General features: G+C 38.3%; 1 protein-coding gene across 1 annotated transcript in view; it reads right to left on the bottom strand.

The window, feature by feature from the left end:
* The window catches only part of ADGRL4 (adhesion G protein-coupled receptor L4), a 151,649-nt gene that overhangs the window by 63,942 nt on the left and 70,916 nt on the right, over positions 1 to 16,791 (bottom strand). The window contains exon 3 of the mRNA XM_043876473.1: positions 1,139 to 1,291. Coding sequence (XP_043732408.1) covers positions 1,139 to 1,291 — 153 coding nt within the window. The remainder of the gene's footprint in view (positions 1 to 1,138; positions 1,292 to 16,791) is intronic.

Here is a 16,791-nt window from a genome sequence, read left to right as displayed (position 1 = left end):
ACAAGACAGGATAATTTCTTTGACACAGACATTTCAATGAGAAATTCTCTTTGAACATTATCTCCTGACTTATTGTGTGTGTTAATAACAATATTGCTGGACTTCTCCTTAGCTTACTGATGAGAACTTTACTGGGGGCTGATCTAAAGCTTTAGTGTGATTGGATGTCTCTCATTTAACTATGAAAGATAGAAGCAGCACCTTACCCCTGCCCATGTTGCATTTTCAGTCCTGAGCTCATCTCATATCTAGCCCTGGCTATGTGATCAAACTCTCAGGGCTTCAGGTCATCCATTAATTTTATACCTAATTATCAACTATAATCATACTAGCTACTGGTAAACTAGACAATTTTTAGAAACCACGATTAAGATGATTCACAATTTATTTTCAAAGTTAATGTCTTGGTTCCAGAGAATCTGTCTCTGAAAACTATTCATCTTTTGAAATTTCTACAATTTTTTACAATTTTTTTCTCAGATTATAGTATCTGATGAATCAAATGTGTGACCAAAATACAATAGAAGAACATTAAAAAATCTAGAAATTCTCTCACAATATTTTACTTAGGAATAGAGCTACAGTTACTTTTATCCCTCTAGAAGACACTGTAGTGAACTTCTAAATAGGACGGACTTCAAAAAAACTGAATGCAGATCTTAAATGTGACAAACTTTTGGTGGGCAGCAGAAGTGCTGCCTCAAGCGAACACTACTAGTGTTCACAAGCAATGCCTATCTGAACACTTTCCAGGAAAATGTGGGGCCTCTCTCAGAGTGCATATTTATAAAAGCATCACTGTTTGGTGATACTAATGGTAATTTTCTGGAGTGAATATATTACTTTGAAGTGTAAGCATTTATTCTGTTATTTGCCACCTTGCTAGATCTCATAACATCACAATTTTTTTTTTTTTTGGTAAACTGATATCTTCCAAAAAAATATCTTTGTCTTATATTCTTGGGTAAATATACCATAGTAACTGATACCATATCGGAGAATTAAAGAAATTAATGAAGATTCTGAAAGCATGAACAACTCGGGTACAATCAATGGACAGAATTTGACTGGATATTATTTAATCTGTGGAGGTATAAGCAATAAAGGCATAAATCTTAAGCCAGGTAGCTGAACTCACCTACGCAGACGGTCCCGTCGTTAGTAATGAACTTGTCCTGGTCGCTGCTGGATCTGAAGCCAGGCGCACACACACAGTAATAACTCCCCTGTGTGTTCGTGCAGTTAGCATTCTCACCACAGGGCTGGGTCAAATTGCCACACTCGTTATCATCTGTGGACATATCAGTTTAAAACATTATTTTTACAGAACTGAGATGAATTCCTAATATTTTCCATCAGTTTTTGGGAATTTTCCCCATTAAATAGTATAAGGTATGTGATATTATTTCTAACAAGAGTTGATAATAAAAATTCACATTGCATACTTGATTCTTCTTGTTTAAATGTAAAACCTTTGCAGTCACAAAGCAAAGTAGAAACTCTTACTGCAAAAGCACTAAACACAGCTATTGAATTTTATTGGATTATTTTTCAAATGTTTACATATAATTTAAAGATCTCGATGTTAATGAATATCTTATTGGTGAACTCACAATACTCAGTCAATAATCAGTCACAATAATACTCACAATAATCAGTCAAAAGCATAAGTTAAAAATGAAAAATCAGAGATTACACATTGATGTTATTTAATCATGTACCATTTATTTTTGTCACTTACTCTCCAGAAGAATTTTGTGTTATCAGGTTTGTATCCCTTCATTTGTTCATTAAAATATGTGTTTGTTACCATATGCATTGTGTGATGTATGAAAGAGTATACAAAGAGAAAAAAATAATATCATGATCCATGATCCAAATAATATCATGGATCCATATGGATCCATGATCCATAGTCCTTACCCTTATACTCTTATAATGTAATTTATCAGAGAAGATACATAGGTTCATAAACCTTTTTTAAAAATTAGAAAGCAAAAAAAAAATTAGAAAGCAGATTCATATTACCTGTCCAATAAATGAAATAAAAAATAAATGGTTCTCAGAAGTAATTACGATTGATTGGAGGAGACATTAGATCTCCTGGTGTGCTGAACTGTGAGTCCCAAAAAGATATACTCAAGTCCTAATCTCCAGCATCTGTGAGTGCGACCTTACTGGGAAATAGGGCTTTTGCAGATATAATCAGGTTAAGATGAGGGCATGCTAAATTAGGAGGGGCCCAAGAGTGGTGTCCTTATAATACATTATGATATAATATAACGATGTCCTTAGAAAATTCAGAAATGGAGCCACAGAAGACAAGGCTATGTGAAAACAGTGGCAGGGACTGAAGTAATACAGATGCAAGTCAAGGAGTCCCAAGGACAGCTAACTAGAAGCTAGAAAGACATAAGCAAAGATTCTTCTCTAGGCCCTACAGAGAGTGGGGACCTTCCTACCCCAGGATTTCAGACTTCTTTCCAGAACTGTGAGAGAACAAACCTGTGTTGTTTCAAATCACGGAGTTTGTGCTAATTTCTTACTGCAGCCCTAGGGGACTAATAGACCCAAACTGGCTAATCTCCAAGATAGGTACATACTGATTAGACAGAGAGAAGCAAAGTAATTAAAAGGAAGGTAAAATCTGGGGCAAACATTCAAACATATGGGTGACTGAGATGTTTCTGAAGGCTGAGGGAAGCTTAATCAGTGGGCCCAGGGCGAAGTCATAGGGGAACAGTTGTATGAATTGAGTTTGGAAAATGTCTTGAATTTTTATTCTCCATTTTAATCAAACCAAGGTTAATGTGGGGGCTTCCCAGGTAACTCAGCTGGTAAAGAATCCGCCTGCAATGCAGGAGACTCCAGTTCAATTCCTGGGTTGGGAAGATCCCCTAGAGAAGGGATAGGCTACCCACGCCAATATTCTTGGGCTTCCCTGGTGGCTCAGACGGTAAAGAATCTGCCAACCTGGGTTTGATCCCTAGGGTAGGAAGATCCCCTGGAGGAGGACATGGCAACCCACTCCAGTATTCTTGCCTGGAAAATCCCCAAGGACAGAGAAGCCTGGCAAGCTACAGCCCATGGGGCTGCAAAGAGTCAGATTTGACTAAGCACAGCACAAGGTTAATTTATTTTTAAAGAATGATTTATATAACATTTAATTTGTACACAGGTTATTGAAAACATATATTGATAACTAAGAGTTGGAGATTTCCTAAGTATTTTATAATTATTACTTCACTTGTTCTTTACATACATTCTAAGAAGCAGGTGCCATTATTATTCTCTTTAACTGATGAGAAAAATAAGCCATAGAGAAGAAATGTAACTTGTCAAGGTCACATAGCTATTTAGTTAGAGCCTAGTAGTCTGGTCCAATGCCTGTTCTCTTTGCTGTTGCATCCTGCTGCCTCTGCAAGGATCATTTTACAAAGCAAATATATAAGGTAAAAATGTATCTGATGGATTATGGGTCTATTTTGAGAGAGGAAAAGATATTGAGGTAGAGATTTCAGAAGAAAAACAGAAACTTTATTTGTATTCTGTCTCTCACTTAAATTTTATTTCCACTTATTTTCAAACATTACAGATATAAGTACAGAAGTTACCATATTACAGACAACTAAATGTGAAGTCCTCTTTTTTTTTCCAAAAATTACTACTATGGTCAGGGCAGGTAAGATTTGGAAATCCTATTTTTTTTTAAGATAGTCAACCTATGAGGCTCTATTACATAATTTTATTTTATTATCTATATGTTTTATCACTTTGACTTAGTATATCAATTCTAATAGGCCAACTGCTACAAATATATCCAAACACGTAATGATTCAACACAATAAAAGATTATTTGCTGCTCTAGTCAGAGGCCAAGAGTAGTGTTCAGGTTGATGGTGCAGCTTCTTCCATAATGGTTCAAGGACCCAGACTTGCTTCATCTAACGGCTCCACCACCCCCATCGGGCCTCCACACTGTCGGTATTCACCCTGGTGGGGAGCTGGGTTCAAATAGAGCATAAAAAAGTAATAAGCTACAGCTATAAATGGCACCCATCACTTTTATCCACATTCTATTTACCAGAATTCATTGAAATGTCTACACCTAACCACGGGGAAGCTGATGGCTGTAGGCCAGTTGTGTGCCAGGAAGAAGAAAGAAGAGATTTTGAACAGCTAAAGTTCTCTGCCATACTTATTCTTTCACAAGAATGTGCTTGGGTGCTTCAGTCGCGTCTGACTCCCTGTGACCCTGTGGACTGTAGCCTGGTGCTTCCCTAGAGACTCAGCGGTGAAGAATCTGCCTGCAATGCAGGAGCCACAGGAGATGTAGGTTTCATCCCTGGGTCAGGAAGATCCCCTGAAGGAGGGCTCATGTACATATACAACATGCCTATGAGCCAGGCATTATTGTTATTTTCAAATAAAAAAAACCCTAAAGTATAAAAAGCTAGAACAACATGATCAATGGCAGACAGATAAGTAGCAAATTGTGACTAAAGCCTTAGGTATTGTGTCAAAGAGATCTCACTCTTCTTAAGTACTATGCTATGAAAAGAGTTCATAATAGATATTATTTTTCAAGTGTTTGTTATGTGCTAGACACTGTGATAGAAAGACTGCCATAAAATGGAAATACACTGTGACCACCTCAATAGGTTTTAAGAGATTACAAGGAGTTCATGAGCAGACAATGCTTACAGTGGTGCCTAGCGTGTAGTATGCAATATACAAGTATACTATTTTCTGTATATTGTTATTATTAAGTTACTAGAAATCTGATCCAGTTATACCCCACTTCAAATTCTTAACAGCTACTTGGCCTTTAATATGTAACATAAGTCCTTCATAAGTGACAGAGACATATCCCTTCTCATGAAGAAGTCAGCTTCCAAAGTCTGGAAATAAATTGCTTATCCTTAGATATGTATAGTAATAAATATATTCTTAAAGAAACTATAACAAAGATCTCAAAAAGTCCAAATTCCATTAGTATATGGATAGAATATATCCATACTAAATACAAAGAAGAAAGATCAAAATTTGTTTCCTTATAACATTTTTACAAATTCCAATAATACTGTTCATGATAATTTATTGAAAAGCCACTGGGAAAAAAGAAAATAAAACCTATTTGTAATTTTATTACATGAAGACAACAACTCATTCTTTGAGGCACCTCCATTTTAAAGATAATTCAGATTATGCAGAATCTCCATTTCTTTTGTATATGGCCTTATATAGTACTTTATTTTAAAGTTTTAATGTTAACTTTATTTTGCTAAAAAATATTCCATGTTCTTAAAAGTCATTCAAAACATCAATAAAATGATATTATTTTGTTTTGACATAGGAAAAAAATACAATTTACTTATATCTCTGAAAATAGACTTTCAAATATTTGAGACCTGACCTTGACTGTTACCCATGAGCTTCCAAGCTCAACAAGTGTAACACCTTCATCACTCTGAGAATAACCTTCAATTCAGGTCTATCTCACAGTGAACTGTAGGACCTTGTAGGACACTTCCTAGGCCTGAGGCAGGCCTGTCCCTACAACAAAAGGGGCAGGCAGCACCTAGAGTGCTCTTTGCTCCGAGCACAGGCCTGAATCTCTACTTTCCTCACAGGACCATTTCATTTGCGTATAACCAGTTAATAAGAATAACTCATCAGTCTATAGGAAGCAAGATCATTCTCTTCAAAGCCTAGAGCAAAGCTAGGCCAGGCCTCACACTTACTATCTTCTTCACGTTAAGACTTCAGGCCTCTTTTCATTTCTCCATTTCATTTCATTTCATTTCATTTCTCCTCTCTGGCATTTTGGGTTCAATTCCACTGTCTCCTCCAAAGTTCTAATTTTCGGTATGTAGTCTGATTTATTCTTCTGCTGCTGCTAAATCGCTTCAGTCGTGTCCAACTCTGTGCGACCCCAAAGACGACAGCCCACCAGGCTCCTCTGTCCCTGGGATTCTCCAAGCAAGAACACTGGAGTGGGTTGCCATTTCCTTCTCCAATGCATAAAAGTGAAAAGTGAAAGTGAAGTCGCTCAATCGTGTCCGACTCTTCGCGGCCCCATGGACTATAGCCTACCAGGCTCCTCCATCCACGGTATTTTCCAGGCAAGAGTACTGGAGGGGGTTGCCATTTCCTTCTCCCTGATTTACTCTAAGGTGAGTAAAAAACCAGAGTACCCAGAGATGAGTTTTGAACTCCCCCTAGAGGCTTCCCTGGTGGCTCAGACGATAAGGCATCTGCCTCCAATGCAGGAGACCTGGGTTCGATCCCTGGTTCAGGAAGATCCTCTGGCGAAAGAAATGGCAACCCACTCCAGTATTTTTGCCTGGAAAATCCCACGGACAGAGGAGCCTGGTAGGCTACAGTCCATGGGGTCACAAAGAGTTGGACACAACTGAACGACTTCTCTTTCTTTCTTTCTTTCGAGGCCAACAACTTGGAAATGTGTAAATGCAAAGATTGAGTTCTCAGAAGTGTGGTTAGGCCAGAGAGGTGGGTGACTTAAAGTCTGACTCCACCAGGAGCCAGACAGTAGAACGAAGTATGGCTTATGATACAGGAAAGCACACAAATTTCCTAAAGGATTTAAATTTTCAAAAATTTGAAAATCATATTAAAAATTTTTTTTTTCAGATTTAGCATTTGACTAGGCATTTGTCATCTCTAAATTAAAGCATATAAATTTGCTGAAAATGTGATAATAAAGTAAGAGAAATAGGCAGGTCATCATATAAAATGTTGAAGAGTTAATACTTTATTAACATGTGTGTATTAATTATTAATTTATCTATTCTGTACACAGAGATATTGTATAACTTTAGATGACTATATGCACACATATACTCAGAAAGCAAACATATATGTCTACACATTCATTCAAAATAAATTAGACTAGTCTATTAAAATTACCTGAGAGCATGTCACAAATTGACACAGAAGTACCTAAATCAAGTTGAAGAAAACTACTTCATACACATTGGATTTGACTCAATCATTCAGTTACTCAAATATTTATGGAACTTCCCAGGCCCCAAATGTGAGTATGTCCACATTGGGAAATAAGTAAAAATTAATCAAAAAGTCAGGATCTGTGCCCTGCTGTCAGAGTTCACATTCTAAAGCAAGTTAACATAGGAGCATGTAATTGAGTTCTTATTAAAATAAAAGTTTCAATTTTTATCTCAAAATTTGACTCCTTTCACAGCATACTGGGAGAAGTTTATATTAACTTTAAAAGGAATTGTGCTCTCAGATCAGTTATTGGTAATATAAAAAATGATGAAGATTGCATCCCCTGTGGTCTATAGCTGCAAAAATGATATGCAAAAATACAGAGGAAAAGAATTCACTAGGTCTGAGTTATTGGTTAGAATCCGAGAAAACGAGCCACTTTATACCACCTGATTGTTTCTGAAAACAAAGTAATGTACCGATATATTATTTGATTTCAACTTATTTTCAAGTTTTGGGTAACACATTAACCAAAAGAAAAAAACAAAATAAACAAAGATTCACACTGATTTTTGTGTTTCTCCCTACTATGTAGTCTTGAGCACTTGAGCTCTTAGCTTTCTTATCAAGAATCTGGAAATAAAAACATTTTCTAATCTATCTCCCAATCTTCTGGGCTGGATATATGATATAGACAAATTCCCTAAATGGTCTGATTCCAATCTTGTTCCTTGAAATACCACTTATCTGAAAGTAACCTCTTCTCTTCCCCCAAGAGAGTGGAGATGGGCAAAAAATTATCTTTGTGAAGTAATATATAAATTTGAATTATTTAAATAGCTTTAAACTTTCCAGTGTCTAACTTAACAAAAATGAAGTTTCAAGGAGAAAATTTATTTGAATGAGTATAATATAGGAGAATATACGACTGTTTCTTTTGTGCTCTTATCTCCATTGTTTATATCAATATATCAGTTTAGTCACTCTCTGTGATGCTATATTTAATTTATTGTGGGATTATAAAATAAATATTTAGATTAGGATGTCACTTGAAAAATTCATTGTAACACCATTAAAGAGAAGACGCATTATTTTAAAATGATCAAAAAAATGTTAATAAGGAGAAATATTTGGCATTCTTTCAGCAGAAATTCTCACTGGCTTACATTTAACACAGCAAGTTGAACACTACTAGAACAAAGACACACACCTAACGTGTAACAACAGGCTCCATGGCTGCTGGAGAAGACAGACAAAACCTCAAATTATTAGCATGTGTTGTATATAACAAATAAAACAAGTTATTTAGCCATATACTGGTAACTCAGAGAAGCAATGGTTTCCTTAGCAAGTTTTCAGGATAAAAGGGGGAAGGTTATTCTCAGAAAAGGTTTAGAAAAGGAAGAGATGATTAAGCCAAGCAGTGAAGTATAAGAATTAACACAAAGAAAACGGGCCCCAATAATCCATTCAAAACAAGGAAAGAACTCACGCAAATGCCTGAAGCCTGCAGAAGAGAACAACTATTAAGCGCCCAGATGGCTCAGTGTTAAAAAATCTGTTTACCAATTCAAGAGAATCAAGAAACGTGGGTTCGATCCCTGGTTTGGGAAGATCCCCTGGAGAAGGAAATGGCAACCCACTCCAGTATTTTTGCCTGGGAAATCCCATGGACAGAGGAGCCTGGCAGGCTACAGTCCATGGGGTTTGCAAAAGGGTTGAATAGCAAATAAACAACATATTGTGGAACAATAGGTATGATGGTAGAGACTGTAGGGCAAGATTCTATGCAGATATGTATGGTCTGAAGTGGGAAAATACTTGCTAAAAATTTCGGACTAAATTCAGTGGTTAAAGGATGAGCATCCTCAGATTTTACGTAGTAGAGAAATCTGATTTGATTTGATCTCAAAACAATTTTTGAAATATAAGAAAAATGAGGTAAGACCCAGGTAGATCTGCTAAAACACTGTAAGACATGAAAAACTAAAACTAAACACAGTCAAGGAAAATTAGTAAAGTGGGTTAGATCAGATACATGTAAGTGTTAAAAGTCAGTCATCTGGGGAGGAAAAGGAAAGTGGGTAGGATTCAACTAGATTAGGCATACACTGAAAACTGTCATCTGGATGACTACCATCTGATCTTCATATTCTTTTTTCTACTTATGTGACTTCAAAATTTTTCACAGTAAAATAGTTTTAAAATATTAGTGTGGCTTGGAGACTAACTGGATATGAGTTAGTTGGACAGAGGAAGCAAGGATGATTCGCAGGTTCTGATTTGGAGGGATTTGCTGGGTATATTGATTTATGAGGACAGAGAGAAGCACAGGAGGAAAAGATTTGTGGCTAAGAGCGAGTTCATTTTTGAACAGGGAGAGATTGAGTTGCCATTAGGACATCTGGAGTATCCACAACTGGATACTCCACAGGGAAGCCATAACTTGTTTAATCGCAAGCTGGAGCTCAAGACTCCCTACTTCTCTTCTAGAGGATGGGTCAGAGGCAGGAGCCTGGCAATTACTAGGCTCCAGTGCAGGGAGCAAGCTTGCTGCCTCCTTTGCACTCATCTCTAGATGGATCCTTTCTCCTGACTCCTCCTGCTTTGATCTCAGTAGTTTAAATGAACTCTGCCTTGGCGTTAGCACACTCCCTTGTTTCCCCCTTTCGTTTCTTCCGTTTTGTTGTTGTTGTTGCTGGGTTTTTGTATGCTTCTACGTACTTGAGTTTGCTTCCTTAGGATGGGAAAGTAGGTAAAAAGGACCAGCGGAGCCGCTTAACCTGTGTGTGGTCTCAGAGTGACCGGAAAGTTCCTTGGGGTTCCACATGATTCAGTCCAGCCTATCAGAAAACTACATAGGGCTTTAACATAACGCGTAACCATCAACCAGAAGTTAGTTGAGTGCTAACTAAGCTTCCCAAAAACATATACCAGAAATATCTCCTCTCAGTATATTTTTGGGAAGCTTACTTAGCACTCAACTAACCCATGGTTGATGGCTAGTTACTTGTTCATTGTGGACTTATATTAAAAACTAGATCAGCATGATTTGTATCTCATAATCTGAAAGAAGAGAGAAAATATTTTTCAAGTATTCTGCTAGATGGCTCATTTTAGTTTATTTAATCATTATAATAACACAATGATTGGTATGATCCTCATTCTACTTACTAGAAAATTAAAGCTGAGATGGGTTAAATCATGCTAGCTTAGAGAATCTGTTGTACATGGTTTTTATATTAATATTTAAGATTGCCCGACTCTAAAAACCAAGCTGTATCTTTGTATTGTAGGGTGAGGTGTATTTTGTAAAGTGTGCTTCTAAACAAGTCATAAATAGTGGGTATCTAATTCTCCAAATTCAAGAGTGATAACTGTAGGAATGACACATTTTGGGCAACAACCATATAATTATATTACTTTCTGTATAATGTAGAATTTTACTGGTTTTATAAGTCACTGGCATTCTAGAATCTGAACAAGATTTTAGTTTATATTCAATTTTTCAATCAACTGAACGTGGGAGGGGGGATAATTTAGAAAGAGAAAATATTCCCCTTCCTTTTTCTAGCATTTGAAATATTATTGGCTGGACTCAAATTGATTGTAACAACTTGAAAGCCAGAGAACTTTTAACAGCAGCATTCTCTTACACACACTTTCCCTCTGGACATGATTGCCGGTATTGCTCCGTAAATTTGAAGACTAAAATGACTATAACCATTATGTGATTTCTTGTGAATCAGGCCCTCTAAGTCAAAGGTGGAGCAATGCAGAAGCTTTTTTTCCTCCTATTTCTCCCCAAGGCAGCCTACTGGGCTCATTTGTTTTCAGTAACATTGGTAATTCTCTTCTCATATCTAGCACTCTCTAATGAACTTAGAAAAATCTTCCTTACGAGTCCCCTTAATTATAGACTTCCTACAGTTTATATTTTTCTGGGGAATATGAAGGTAAACATATAGTTATGAGGTAAGGGGGAGGAAAAGGTCAGCGGAAGGGAAAGAAAAAAAGCAGAGCTGCAATGAAACTAGAATGGGTTCAGTCAGTCAAGAAAAGTAATGGAGCTATTGTTTTCACACTGGAACTGTCATTACCAACCGTTCTAATAGACAAGGAAAGGTGTCAAAGGAGAGATATGGAATTATACCTTTTTTCCCTTCTGGGAACCTCTTCTGTACCTGAATCTTTAAGTGCATCCCAGACTATGAGTATGATATACACATAAACCACCCCTCCACATAAACATACTGACATTTGCAGAATAATTAAGAAGACAGAGAAAAAAAATAAATACTGAAGATATACTTCCTACATTACCACTGTTGACTATAAAACACATAGTATATATAAAATGTACATTTCCCATAGCCATAAAATTAGTTAAGTATGATTTAGTAAAAGAAAAGTCAGATACACCAAATGCAAAATATTAGAATTTATCATGGTAAAGACAGTAGAATTACACAAAAATAAAGTGTTCATGATAAGTATTTAGTATTTGAAAAAAATATTTAGTAGAAATGTGTTTGTGAAATTGTTTGAAGCAAGAAGCATCATTTGAAAATTTTCTGAAAGGAAAAGTGTGCCTTTGACTATGGATCAGATTTTGCAAAGGCTATATAAACCAGAAAAGAAAGATATGTAGGAGGGTCTCTGTTGCTCTTTTTGCATTTACTTATTTTCTGAGGGAAATGTAGAACTCAAGAAAATATTCTAATTTTATACTACTGTCATCTTTTCTGTCCCCTCTTTCTCAGAATTATTAAAACACACATTTTAGAACAAACAAGTAAAACCGAGTATGAGAAGAATAGGCAAATAGGAGAAAAATAAACCATTTTATTTCTCTAGACACTGGAAACCACTTCTCTTGTTCATTTGATACAAACGGTGGGATGAAAATCCTCATACATGTATTTCAAATTATAAATCAATTATTCTGAAGTTTTTTCATTTCACTGTATCTACCAATTCTAATAGTAAAAATTAATAATACTCACATATAGTCCTTCTGGTGCTGTTGTGATGGTTATAAAACACTTTTAAAGAAAATAGCTTTATTGATTTTTGTTTCTAATCATTAAATAATATATATTCAAGGGGAAAATCAAATCCATGATAGAAAAATCTTACAAACTTGAAACTGAGTCCCCTCAAAACTGAGTTCCCCTGCAGAGTTTGTAATAACTCTCTATATCCCCCTTCTCTATAACACTGTCTTGTCCTGTCCCTGTTCTCATTAGGATTGACATGTATAAAAGAAAAGAAGGAATGTGAACCAAGAAGGACTGTGCAGGGGGCCTTTTTAGGTGCAGTAGCCCTCGGTATCCTTGTTTCTTTTTGTAGAGAAAAGGTTTTAGTCTCCTAGCTCTTCCCCATGTTCTAAGGAGCAGACTCAAGCACTTAATGATACAACAATAAGTCACAGGACTTAGTTCCTCCAGAATGGACATAGATAATAATCTGAATCCTATCTTTCAGTGGTTCTGCAGAAACTAAGACCTTCCACCCATCAGAGGATGGTGACTGCCTGCTGACCACAGAACATAGACCCAGACTGGTTCTGACCAAAGGGCTGGTGATTAAGATTTCTGAAACATCACCCTGCTACTCACTATCAACCAACCAGAAGAAGGTTAATGAGCTGAGCATGCATCCCTGTTGTCCTTGTTGGTGTCCTTCAATAAATGCTGTACTTTCCTTCACCGTAAGTCAGTAGATTGGCTTTGCTGCACTTTAGATAAGCAGATCTAAGTCTGGCTCAGTAACAAGCTCTCAGTTGTTAAAGAATTTACCAGTTTACAAAGAAAAACAACTAGAATAGTATCAGAATCTTGCTAACATAATTGAGAGACTGTCAAGTACTATGTGTAAGTCACTGAGATAAAATGACTGCGAGACCAGTTCTGAAATTCTCTAACCAGACAAATAAATCTGAAAACATTGTAAAAACAAGGATTCAAAGAGTAGGTCACCCACACAGTCTGTGAAGACAGCATTCAAGATACCTCCTGGGGAGGAGGAGCCAAGATGGCGGAGGAGTAGGACGGGGAGACCACTTTCTCTCCTACAAATTCATCAAAAGAATAACTGAATGCAGAGCAAACTTCACAAAACAACTTCTGATCGCTAGCTGAGGTCATCAGGTGCCCAGAAAAGCAGACCATTGTCTTCGAAAGGAGGTAGGACAAAATATAAAAGATAAAAAGTGAGACAAAAGAGCTAAGGACGGAGACCCGTCCCGGGAAGGGAGTCTTAGGCGGCCTTGCTTGGGCTAGGGTCCGGGCCTGAGTGCCCTGAGGACAATCGGAGGGAGCTTCTGTGAGGTGCCAACTTGAACTGTGGGAGACCAAAAGAGAGAGAGAAAATTAACCGGCCGGAACACACTGCCGGCCGTTCGCAGAACAAAGGGACGGAGAAAGTCCCAAGAAGAGGTCGCAGGCTGCGGACCGGCCCAGCCCCGCCGGAGGCAGGAGGCAGGGGGGAGGGGAAGGTCGCGGCGAGACACAGGGCGCAGGCACCCGACCGGCGCAGGCGGGGACTGGGGCTGGGGACGCGGAGGGCGGAAGGCGCGCGCACCCGACTGGCGTCAGCGGAAACTGAGACTGGGTCCGTGGAAGGGAGTGGGTGCGCCACATCTGGGGATAGCGCGCCCATCAAGCCCCTGGCTGCCTGGACCGCTCTGACGGGGAAGGCACAGAGAGCAGGCGCAGCTTTTCCTTCCGCGCTTTTGTGGAACACCCAAGGGCTGGAACCTCGCGCAGCGCGGGGCGCGCTCCATATAGAACAGCCGGGAGCCTGAGCAGCGCAAAAGGAGAAAGCAGCGTCAGCCCCTCCCGGCAGCGCCAGCCCGCCCCTGCAGGGCCAGACCCTCCCCGCAGCGCCAGCCTCTCCCGGCAGCGCCAGCCCATCCCGCAGCCTCAGCCCCTCCCAGCAGCGCAAGGGAACTAGCTACCTGAATAAGAGTCCACCTCCGCCCGCCTGTGTCAGGGCGGAAATGAACCTCTGAAGAGACCGGCAAACAGAAGCCAAATAAACAAAGGGAACCGCTTCAGAAGGGACTGGTGCAACAGATTAAAATCCCTGTAGAAAACACCGACTTCACCGGAAGGGCCCTGTAGATATCGAGAAGTGTAAGCTGGAATGAGGAGCTATCTGAAACTGAGCCGAACCCATACTGACCGCAACAGCTCCAGAGAAATTCCTAGACATATTTTTACTTTTTTTTTAAATTTTTTTATTTTTTCTAAGTAAGGAAAAAAAAAAAATTTTTTTTTTCTTTTTATATTTTTTCTTTTTTCTCTTTTATTTTCCTTTAAAATTCCCTATTACTCCCCCATTACTCCTTAACTTTCATTTTCATAGATTCTTACGATTTTTTTAATTAGGGGAAAAAAATTTTTTTTTCTTTCTTTTTTTTTTCTTTTTCTTTTTTTTTTCTCTTTTTTCTTCTTTTTTTTTCTTTCCTTTTTCTCTTCTATTTTCTATTTTTCTTTTTCTCTTATTTCTTTTAAAGTCCTCTAGTACTCCTCTACTACTCTTCATTTTCATCTTCACTACACTATAACCTTACAAAAAAAAAAAAAAAGAAGAGAAGCCCTATCTTTAAACCGAAGATTATTCTCTCCCAATCTTGACTCTCTGTTTTCTACCTCAGAACACCTCTATTTCCTCCTTTCCCCTTCTCTTCCCAATCCAATTCTGTGAATCCTTGTAGGTGTCTGAGATACGAGAACACTCTGGGAACAGACAGCTGCGTAGATCTGTCTCTCTCCTCTTGAGTCCCCCTTTTTCTCCTCCTGCTCATCTCTATCTCCCTCCTCCCTTTTCTCCTGTTCATGTAACTCTGTGAACCTCTCTGGGTGTCCCTAACGGGGGAGAATCTTTTCACCATTAACCTAGAAGTTTAATTATCAGTGCTGTATAGTTGGAGAAGTCCTGAGACTACAGGAAGAATAAAACTGAAATCCAGAGGCAGGAAACTTAAGCCCAAAACCTGAGAACACCAGAAAACTCCTGACTACATGGAACTTTAAGTAATAAGTGACCGTCCAAAAGCCTCCATACCTACACTGAAACCAACCACCACCCAAGAGCCAATAAGTTTTAGAGCAAGACATACCACGCAAATTCTCCAGCAACACAGGAACATAGCCCCGAATGTCAACATACAGGCTGCCCAAGGCCACACCTAACACATAGACCCATCTCAAAACTCATTACTGGGCACTCCATTGCTCTCCAAAGAGAAGAAATCAAGTTCCACGCACCAGTACACTGACGCAAGCTTCCCTAACCGGGAAACCTTGACAAGCCAAACGTCCAACCCCACCCACTGGGTAAATCCTCCACAATAAAAAGGAACCACAGACCTCCAGAATACAGAAAGTCCACTCCAGACACAGCAATCTAAACAAGATGAAAAGGCAAAGAAATACCCAACAGGTAAGGGAACATGAAAAATGCCCACCAAGCCAAACAAAAGAGGAGGAGATAGGGAATCTACCTGAAAAAGAATTTAGAATAATGATAATAAAAATGATCCAAAATCTTGAAAACAAAATGGAGTTACAGATAAATAGCCTGGAAACAAAGATTGAAAAGATACAAGAATTGTTTAATAAAGACCTAGAAGAAATAAAAAAGAGTCAATTAAAAATGAACAATGCAATGAATGAGATCAAAAACACTTTGGAGGGAACCAAGAGTAGAATAACAGAGGCAGAAGATAGGATAAGTGAGGTAGAAGATAAAATGGTGGAAATAAATGAAGCAGAGAGGAAAAAAGAAAAAAGGATCAAAAGAAATGAGGACAACCTCAGGGACCTCTGGGACAATGTGAAACGCCCCAACATTCGAATCATAGGAGTCCCAGAAGAAGAAGACAAAAAGAAAGGCCATGAGAAAATACTCGAGGAGATAATAGCTGAAAACTTCCCTAAAATGGGGAAGGAAATAGCCACCCAAGTCCAAGAAACCCAGAGAGTTCCAAACAGGATAAACCCAAGGCGAAACACCCCAAGACACATATTAATCAAACTAACAAAGATCAAACACAAAGAACAAATATTAAAAGCAGCAAGGGAGAAACAACAAATAACACACAAAGGGATTCCCATAAGGATGACAGCTGATCTATCAATAGAAACCCTCCAGGCCAGAAGGGAATGGCAGGACGTCCTGAAAGTAATGAAAGAGAATAACCTACAACCTAGATTACTGTATCCAGCAAGGATCTCATTCAGATATGAAGGAGAACTCAAAAGCTTTACAGATAAGCAAAAGCTGAGAGAATTCAGCACCACCAAACCAGCTCTTCAACAAATGCTAAAGGATCTTCTCTAGACAGGAAATGCAGAAAGGTTGTATAAACTCGAACCCAAAACAACAAAGTAAATGGCAACGGGACCACACCTATCAATAATTACCTTAAATGTAAATGGGTTGAATGCCCCAACCAAAAGACAAAGATTGGCTGAATGGATACAAAAACAAGACCCCTATATATGCTGTCTACAAGAGACCCACCTCAAAACAAGAGACACATACAGACTAAAAGTGAAGGGCTGGAAAAAAATATTTCATGCAAACGGAGACCAAAAGAAAGCAGGAGTCACAATACTCATATCAGATAAAATAGACTTTCAAATAAAAGCTGTGAAAAGAGACAAAGAAGGACACTACATAATGATCAAAGGATCAATCCAAGAAGAAGATATAACAATTATAAATATATATGCACCCAACATAGGAGCACCGCAATATGTACGGCAAACACTAACGAGTATGAAAGAGGAAATTAATAGTAACACA

The sequence above is a fragment of the Cervus elaphus genome, chromosome 20 (assembly GCF_910594005.1).
Source record: "Cervus elaphus chromosome 20, mCerEla1.1, whole genome shotgun sequence".
Lineage (NCBI taxonomy): Eukaryota > Metazoa > Chordata > Mammalia > Artiodactyla > Cervidae > Cervus > Cervus elaphus.
The sequence above is the reverse complement of the archived record's forward strand: the minus strand, read 5'-3'. Positions and strand labels throughout refer to the sequence as shown.